This window comes from Cajanus cajan, chromosome 11 (assembly GCF_000230855.2).
Source record: "Cajanus cajan strain Asha chromosome 11, NIPB_CcT2T_4, whole genome shotgun sequence".
Classification (NCBI taxonomy): Eukaryota; Viridiplantae; Streptophyta; class Magnoliopsida; order Fabales; family Fabaceae; genus Cajanus; species Cajanus cajan.
Genome location: NC_138527.1, coordinates 42,861,236 through 42,870,874, shown reverse-complemented (window position 1 = coordinate 42,870,874; position 9,639 = coordinate 42,861,236). Strand labels below are relative to the sequence as shown.

At 35.3% G+C, this 9,639-nt stretch overlaps 2 protein-coding genes across 2 annotated transcripts; one reads left to right on the top strand and one right to left on the bottom strand.

The window, feature by feature from the left end:
• The first annotated feature begins 1,255 nt into the window (after positions 1–1,255).
• Positions 1,256–2,920, top strand: LOC109800758 (protein DETOXIFICATION 56). Its single transcript, XM_020361618.3, has one exon. It carries the CDS (start codon positions 1,381–1,383, stop codon positions 2,884–2,886), a length of 1,506 nt encoding a protein of 501 aa, XP_020217207.1. The 5' UTR covers positions 1,256–1,380; the 3' UTR covers positions 2,887–2,920.
• Positions 2,921–3,216: 296 nt separating this feature from the next.
• LOC109800760 (ATP-dependent Clp protease ATP-binding subunit CLPT2, chloroplastic) lies at positions 3,217–8,682 on the bottom strand. Its single transcript, XM_020361619.3, has 5 exons — positions 8,426–8,682; positions 8,314–8,352; positions 8,109–8,218; positions 4,750–4,929; positions 3,217–3,513 (listed from the first exon to the last, which is right to left on the bottom strand). Exons 1-5 carry the CDS (start codon positions 8,638–8,640, stop codon positions 3,356–3,358), a joined length of 702 nt encoding a protein of 233 aa, XP_020217208.1. The 5' UTR covers positions 8,641–8,682; the 3' UTR covers positions 3,217–3,355.
• Positions 8,683–9,639: the final 957 nt, after the last annotated feature.

Genomic DNA, 9,639 nt, shown 5'->3' with positions numbered 1-9,639 from the left:
TCTTCAGATTGTACATAGATTTTCTATTTTTAATATTCTTACACCAGCTCTATTTAATTATTTTATTTTATAAACATGATATTTTCGTCCTTTAAATATTTCATTAAATCTGATTGTTCGAAAAATATTATAATGTCCTCCTATAAAAGATATCGTAAAAGTGAAAAGAAAATAAAGAAGTTACTTATATGTAATTTCACAAAACTTGAAAAGTGTTGGTATAATTTATTTTTAAAATGGATTAGAAACGCATAGACAAAGATTTTGTTAAGCGTTTGTTTCACGCAATCTCTATTTTAAGAAATATGAAAGTGAAATAAAATTATTCACATATTTATTAAAAGATTATGAAAACATATTCCAAAGTATCTTACATTTTTAAAAATACAAAATTTTTATATGTGACATGTCATTCTCATAATAATAAAATGTGTGTATCTTACATTCTCTCATGAATAAAGTTTGCTTTTCTAACAATTATCTTCGAACTTTATTTATCACATTTATTCATTCTACTTTCTTTTTGATTTTTAATTTAAATAAAAATATCTTCTAAAATTAATAAATATCAACTAAACATATTCATGAGAATAATATTCTTTAGTATAATATTCTTGAGAATGAGATTCTAAAAAATATATATCGAAACAAACGTTCTCTTAATGCATATATGAATAATCGTAATGAAATAAATTTAATTATTTTTTATAGAAATTTTAATTATTGTTTGATTTACAATTTAGTAGAAGTAATTTTAACCTGTCAAACATAATTAAGATGTATATCTAAAATATATGCTTTTTTTAGAAGATCTAAAATATCTTAAATATAAATATTTTATTGAAACATATGTTACGGTGGGAAAAATGAATTTAATTATTATCTAAATGGGCCCTTAAAATTATGAGTTCAAACTGTCATATGTTTTGAACCAGATTCATTTAAAAGATGACCTATACAATATGTTAATTTTGCTGTATGTTATAAGTACTACTGTATTACTCAAATGGTGAGTCCTGTGTACAAATAAAAGATAGATACCCTAGTAATTGAGTTACATTACTAACAGGAGATACAAAATTCAAACCATTACTTAATGATAAGTATTAAACTTGTTCAGTACAAATAAGTATGAATTTGGTATGTTTTCACGAATCAAACAGATATTTAATATAATATATAATGCATTTTTAACAAATAACAATTTAAATACTTAAAAGAAGCAGAGTGCGTTGTATGGTGTGTGTGTGTGGCATGGCCGATGACGCACACGGCACAGGCACTATAAATGTTTCTCAAACAAGCGTTTCCTTTATTCCGTCTTAAAATACTACAAGTCCCTCACACACGACCAATCCAATCCGAGGCACACAAATCACAATGTCAGCAACGTGCAAACTAGGAGACAACCTTAGCTTAAACGATAAAACCAACGAAAGCCCCTCACCTCCTCCGCCAGTGGTGAAGATGGTGGTCTCAGAACTAAGAGTTCAACGAGGAATAGCCCTTCCAATGGTGGCCATGAACTTGGCTTGGTTTGCCAAGACAGCCATCACAACTGCATTTCTAGGCCGTCTTGGGGAGCTCAGTTTGGCAGGTGGAGCTCTCGGCTTCACTTTTGCTAACGTCACTGGCTTCTCTCTCCTCAATGGCCTTTGCGGTGCCATGGAACCCATATGTGGACAGGCTCATGGTGCCAAAAACTTCAGGCTCCTTCACAAGACCCTTCTCATGACAACCCTCTTGTTGCTGTTGGTATCACTTCCCATCACTTTCTTGTGGCTTCATGTTGACAGCATTTTGATTCGTTTTGGCCAACAGCAAGACATCTCCACTGTGGCCAGAACCTATGTTTCTTGTCTCATACCTGACTTGTATGTCGCCTCATTCTTCTGTCCCTTGAAAGCCTACTTGAGCTCTCAAAGCATAACTCTTCCCACCATGTTTAGTTCTGCTGTGGCACTAGCTTTTCACGTACCCGTTAACATAGTGCTCTCAAAGACCATGGGCCTCAGGGGAGTCTCCATGGCGGTTTGGATAACTGATCTTATTGTTGTGGTTCTGCTTGCCATTTATGTTCTGATTCTTGAGAACAAAAAGGAAAGCATGTGGAAGGAAGGAGGGTGGTGGGATCAGAGCATTGAAGAGTGGATTAGGCTGCTCAAGCTATGTGGATCATGCTGCCTCAACACGTGCCTTGAGTGGTGGTGCTACGAGATCCTAGTTTTACTTACTGGCCACCTCACTAACGCCAAGCAAGCAGTGGGAGTTTTGGCCATTGTGCTAAATTTTGACTATTTGCTTTTCTCAGTCATGTTATCGCTAGCCACTTGTGTTTCCACCCGTGTCTCAAATGAGCTTGGTGCGAACCAACCTCGTCTTGCTTACCGATCAGCGTGCGTGTCTCTGGCATTGGGCTTTATCTCTGGTTGCATAGGCAGCTTGGTGATGGTGGCTGCCAGGGGAATTTGGGGGCCCCTGTTTAGCCATGATGTAGGAATTATAAGGGGAGTAAAGAAAACAATGTTGCTGATGGCTCTAGTAGAAGTGTTTAATTTTCCGTTAGCAGTTTGTGGAGGCATAGTTCGAGGGACAGCAAGACCCTGGTTGGGCATGTATGCGAATCTAGGTGGATTTTACTTCCTGGCCTTGCCACTTGGTGTTGTTTTTGCCTTCAAGCTCCGTCTTGGGCTTGTTGGACTCTTCATTGGACTTGTCACTGGAATTGTCACATGCTTGACGCTGTTATTGGTATTTATTGCGCGGTTAAACTGGATGGAAGAAGCTGCCAAGGCACAAACACTAGCGGGCAACGAGCAGGTTAAGGAACTTCCCAAATATGACACTGAAGAAGGAGTTGACGCTCATGAAAAAGATCAAGTGTAAAGTAAAAAGAATATTAGAAAAAAAATATCTCCAAGACTGCATCTAACCAAATTCAAAGATCTTTAAACACTAGACCAGGCCCGGACGTATTAGAGACGTATTAGACACAGCTTCGCCGTGTGGGCAAATTGAAAGCAGGAGGTCATCCGTACGTTACCTCAATCGCTACTCATTTGTCCACCCACTTTGAGTGTTTCAGTGCTCAAGGACTTTTCCTGAAAATCACTTAAAAGCAACCCACATCGCTTTGCTTTGCTTTGCTTTTGCCCGTTTATTTATTTTTCTTTCTTTCTTTTGTTTGATTCGAGAGAGGGGGAAGGGCCCTTAACATTTGAAAATTAGATTTATGCATTCCAAATCAATAGGCAAAACAGAACAGCCTGTTGATCTATCAATTGTACAAACAATGGCATCAATGATCAATATGCACTTAAAGCAAAACTCTTTCCCATACATTTTTAACCAGACATCAATCATCCGTACATCCAGGTTTAGAAATTGAGGACTCAAGCTCTTTAGCCTTGTCATCATTAAAGCCAAGGGTGGACAGAATCTTGTGACCAGGAGAATCCACTTCAGACCAGATGCCAAGAAGTATGTGTGCTGTGGTAATTTCTCCGCCATCAACTGCAAGTAAATGTGGATTTATAAAAAGGTTTAGTTCTTTTGCCCTGAGCATAGAACATTATATAAAAATCATCATTTGCAAACACACTGTAATGATGTGCACATGAGTAATATATTGCGAGGAACTCAGGAAAATCTATGAATTAGCCGTGGCTGCCCAAAAATGGCATTTCTACTTATTAAGAACAACTTTGTCCCACAAAACAAAATCAATGGCAACATTTCTACCAATAACTTATTTTTAAACAATATTTAAACAAGGGAATATTACAATGGGCTGTTATCACAAGAGAACACTCTTAGACAAAAGCCATCTCTAATCAGGAGCAAGAAGAATAATGCCAAAAACATATCCTTGAAAATGACACAGATCTTCTGTTTGGCTATAGAACCAACATGCCTTCAACTCTACAGTAAAAGCATTTCAAACTCTATCTGACAACTCTAAATAAATTCTTCCATTTATTTACAGTACCCTTTCTTAATTGCCTCAGCTTTATCTTGGAATTCCTAGTTTAGTTTTCATCATATATCATGATTTCCAAAAGAAGAATTGAGTCTTAAATTCTTAAAATTTGAATGGAAGTCAGGAACTAACTAAACCATCATTAACCTAAACGTAGGTTTGACATTTATTTTTGCTAGAAGAAAAGCTTCAGGACCAAAAGACATCACATCATTAGCACAATCAAATAACACAAACTCTTATAAACCAGCAATAAGTAACTAGGAGCATAGGCAATAAAAACCGAAGAGCCAGGGTTTTAAATAAAATAGCACCTGTCATCCTCAACTTTAGCCACATTTAATTTGGCAGGATTACATCTAAACATGTAAGTCCCATACATGTTATGCTATTCATATAGAAATTTTCATCTAGAATTCACTACAAAATAAATCTTCTTGGCATAAGCTCAAATATAATGTGTTTTATGCTTGAATGCATAGGTCCTACAAAATAAAAATTTGTATAGTAACTGTGGCTCACCGCTAGTTTATGATGAACCTGACATGACACATCATACTATAAACAAAATTCTGTCGAATTGTATGTTCACACACTTATTTTAAAAAAAAATCTAGAGAGAGAAGGACTCAGATAATATCAGAGAGAATTTAAACCACTAGCAAAAGCATTAAATAATGCATAAAGTCATATAAGCTTTGCAATCAGCTTTCCAATCCTCTGCAATTGGTAATGAGCTATAGTAAATGAGAAAAATGACAAGAACCAACCAGATTTTATTTTTTGATCAACAGCCCAATCAAGGGCCCTCTGAGCTTCATCAGTTAGTGGAGGATGCTCTGGGCTGAAGAAAAACAAATCAGCTTTTCCTAGTAACTTCACAGTTTCATCTCGCACCTTGAGAAGTGTAATTCCATGGGATCGCAAAAACTTAGCAGCTAGGTTAGTACCTAAAGCCCAAAGATAGATTAGGCAAAATGCTTAAACTTGGAAATTCAGAACTTCCATAGGTAGAAATGCAGAAAAAACACAAGGGATATATGAAATCAACCAAAAGCATCCCAAACATAATAAAGTTAAAGGCATAAATTTTCACCTTGAAATAAATTAAAAGAACTGTAGTCTTTAAGTTAAGTTAGATGAAAAATGTCCTTTTTTTCCCAAAGGAAAATCAAAGCCTTTCTAGCCTTGAATTATTTGTAAGGACACAGAAAATGAACACCGGACACAACACGAACATGAACACTAGGACACGGCTAATGTCTAAACTGTAAGACATGGGAACACGGCATATATATATATATATATATATATATATATATATATATATATATATATATATATATATATATATAAGCTTTACAATTTTTATATAATGACACTTAGAAGATGAATCATATCTCTTAAACGTTAAAACGAGTAATTCTTATGAAACAGGCCTCACCTCACGATACATCAAAAAAAATGTTATGAGTTTGCAGTATTTATAAATAAGTTGACTTTTAAATAAAAATTTATCATAGGAGTGTTAAATAAGTGCTTAGCTAAGAGCATATATCGACTCACTCATTTGGCTCGTGTCCAAGTTGTGTTGGAAAGGTTTTAAAGCTATGTCAGAAAGGTATTCGCACAAAAAAAAAAAAAGACACAGTAGAGTATTCAAGGTGTGTCTGACAAGTGTCACCGTCAAGTCAAAAACGTGACGGACACACCGACATAGCTTTCTATAGATGTGCCGATACTTCATAAGAAGTAATCAACTCTAGTGGTCGTACTGGCCCCAATAGCAACATTTTGTGGTGCTATAACCCCAGTAATTATGCTGATGCTTGATGGTGTGCAAAATCATGAGAATGGCCTCCAATATTAATATTAGAAGGACATTTTCAGCTAGTTGAAAACCCATTCAAAGTTCATACCATCATACTTCACTTGTCTCCTCTCCTACCTTGTGACTACTACATGCCCCCTGTGCGAACCTCCTGTGACCCTCTGGTGACTCTCTGGCAACCTGTCTAGAAGCCTTTTTTACTTCTCTGTTTTCATTCTCAGGTTTTTTTGTTAGCTTTTCTTGTAATCTTGTTCTCATTGTCATCTTATTTTCACCAATCCTTGTTCTCTGTGTTTGTCTCTCCACCGTGATTTTTTTCTATTTTCTCCTGTTCTCTTTGTTCCATCACTCTCGGTCTGTTTCTGTTTATTGTCTCTCTAGTCTAAGCATCAGAGATATCTTTTTTGGTCATCTATCTCCCAAAGACCCAAACTCGTTCACTCTTTTTGTCTCTATCTCTTAGGTTAGACAAGGTATCCTTTGTTACTATTTACTTGTATGTTTGATTAGAGCTAAGACCTATAAACTTTTATACTCCCTCCATTCCATATTAGTTAATGTTTTAGCATTGAAAAAATATTCCATATTAATTAATGTTTTCAATTTTCAATGGAATATTAAAACTCAGGTTAAATAAGTTTTTAGTCCCTCAACTTTTTAAAAATTCAATTTTTAGTCCCTCTTAAATTTTTTGCCAACTTTTAATCCTCCATTAATTTTTCATCTCATAAATTTTGTCCTTGGGGTTTAGTCTCTTCTCTTAAATGATGGTGTGCTAATAAGTTACAGCTTACTTGATTATTGATATCCACATGGCTAGCTAATAAATGTCAAATATATTACATGTGTAATTTTTCTATTTGCTCATGGTCTTAGTGTTGAAAAGCTTTTTTAATAGCATTCTTTATTTTCAAAAAAATAATGTTCGACCATGTGTGAATAGAAAAATTACACAAGTCATATGACTTGGGCATCTACTAGGCAACCACATAAGCATCAATAATTCAATTAACCATGACTTATTAGTTCACATCATCACTTAATAGGAGAGACTTAACCCCAAGGACTAATTTATGCAACAAAAAAAAAAAATAATAATAATAATGAAGGATTAAATGTTTTCAAAATATTTAAGAGGGACTAGATATTGAATTCTTAAAATGTTGAGGGACTAAAAACTTATTTAACCTAAAACTTCTATTCAAATTTTGCTCAGAATAAATATTATTGTCTTGTATAATACTTAATAATACATTTATAGAAATGGTCTTGCTAATTGGTGCCCCTAGGGCACTAGTTAAGGAATCATTAAGTAGAAAGTTTTTATTGAAAACTAAAATAAAGTTATGCGAAAAAAATGTGCATATACACTTTCCAATAAAATTTTATATTTTTAATCCCTTAACCAATGCCTTAGTGCACTGGTTAGCGTTTTCTAATAGAAATTAAGGGAGTAGGGATATTTTACTAAAATTATCTTGGAGTAACTGTTTCTCTTAATTTGTGTGCAAAAAAACCACAAACATCAATCAATATGGAAAGAAGGGAGTACTTAATTGTGAACATGTCAATATTTTTTAGTACATTTTTTCAATTTTTGAGAATTTATGTCTTTAGCATGAATTATATAAACCGTACAAAATGTTTCAAAATATTGGTTATCCTGCTATGTGCTATACCACTATAGTGTTTTTGGTGTTAGCCGCTACGCGCAGGATTGATACCTACGAATAATATAGATTGCTATTAGCCAAGTATCTCTAGTTTCTACAGCAAGAAAAAAAAAAAATCCTATGGAACCAACGGGTTTTGCATAAAAACTTAACGGGAACTAAGATCTATTATATCAAGGACTATACCCATTTGTGACGTAAGTTCCCATCAAATGAATGCAAAGATGTTCCTCCATTTATGTTGTACACGCAAACTAATTCACATTACACCATAAGATAGCTTGTTTGTTTAGCATTGGCGATCAAATCTCCGGCAAGGAGAAATGCCTTCGAACAGTGAAGTGTTTGGCAACATTCGTTACTTCTGGGAGAAGTGAGCATTTTAGCTTTTCGGTTGAAAAGAATTAAATCAAGTACGTGACCCACAAATTATATCTCATTTCCACTTCAAAAGCAAGTTTACTCTACCAAATAAACAAAATCAACATTTCTAAATTCATTTCCCAAACACAGATATTTTGTTGTGAACTCAATTCTTCCTAAATCCTTCTAACAACAATTCCACCAAAATCTAAAACAAGCATAAAGCACTGAAAAACTGTAATGGAGCAAAGGAGTTAGTTACCCTCGATGAGAACCCCCATGAGAAGCGCTTCAGTTCCCGTAGTGGGATACTTAAGTTTCCTCGCCTCCAATTCAGCCATTGTAAACGATTTTATAGCCTTGGAAGACCATCTTGCTTTCATCAAACACAATTAGCAAGGAAGCAATGACAACGGAACGAGAAAAGGAAGTAGAGTCAATCACGTTTGGACGATAACGATACTCACTTGGGGATTTCTTGGCCAGGAGAAGCACGCTCTGGATTTCTGCAAACAGAAACTCACAATAAATCCAAAAACGTGGAAACCAATTTCGAATTGGGAACTGAGAATAGCTTACGCGGTGGGGAGGCTGAAGGAGACGGTGGCGGCGGGTGGGCGGCGCCGGCAAACGGACACGAGAGGTCTCAGATTGAGATTGCATGGTGAAACCCTAACTTTAGTTCCAAGCCATGAATTCTCGGTGCTCTTTAGCGTCAAAGTGTGAACAAAACGAACCCCAATGTCGGACCGCAATATCAGACTCGCGGGGCAGTGGTAGTTCGCAGCAGCCATTTCACAACAAAATGCGAGAGTTCCGAACTGGATAGAGCTGTTTTAAGCAGAAGTGACATACGGTGTCGTATTTTTTACGTTTTTTTTGGGCCGGTTCATAAGCCGTTGGACTTAGGGCCTACAAAACTCACGAATTGGGCCAGGAATCCAGACCCTTTGGAACAAACAGTGTTTCACTTTGCGGCTTTAAAGCATAGAAGATAAGCACGTGTACATTGTGGAAGGGAGGTTAGTTAATTATCCTAGCTGGATCCAAGTCCAATTTCCAGCAGTGATGAAAATTGGATGATACTTCCAACGTACCAAATTGTTATTGACGTGAAACTGAAACCTGAGTAGGCCATGCTGAGGATGAGTCATTGTGGTGTGGTTTCCTAATCCTACTGTCTCTTTCTTTACTTTTCGGTACAATCTATTCTTGCGAGCTTCCTAGCTGCTTCCATAAACGTCTCCATAATTGTACTACTAAATGGTTTGGTCCATCTCCTAATATATTGTGACCACTTTTGGTATGGGTTCCTGTCATAATTAAAATTGTTTCAGCATAAGATACTTTTTGGTGTAACCAACTTAAAGCAATCTGTGTTTTAGAACACTAAAAAAATGTTGAATACTTTTTTTTTTTTTTTTTTGGGTTTTTTTCACTTAAATATATCGTGACAACGATTAAAAAATGCTTCGTGTTTCATGGGATAGTTTGTCTACTGTATTACAGGCCTAAGTTTATCTTCTGAAATTTCTAGAATAGGCAATAAGTTAGTTAGGATAGAACTAGGGCCTGTCATAAAAATTGAGATTTATTTTTGGAAAGTCAACTAAGGATCAAGCAACACATGAAACAAGAAAAACATTGTGAATCGCATTTTTAATTTATTGAAAACCTTATTTTATTTTTATGTTTTTCTCCTATAAAAATGTATTTATTTAAATGAGTCAAATCTATTATAAAATTAGATGGGGGAGTTAATTAAACTGAATCTTATACGAAGATTATGCATG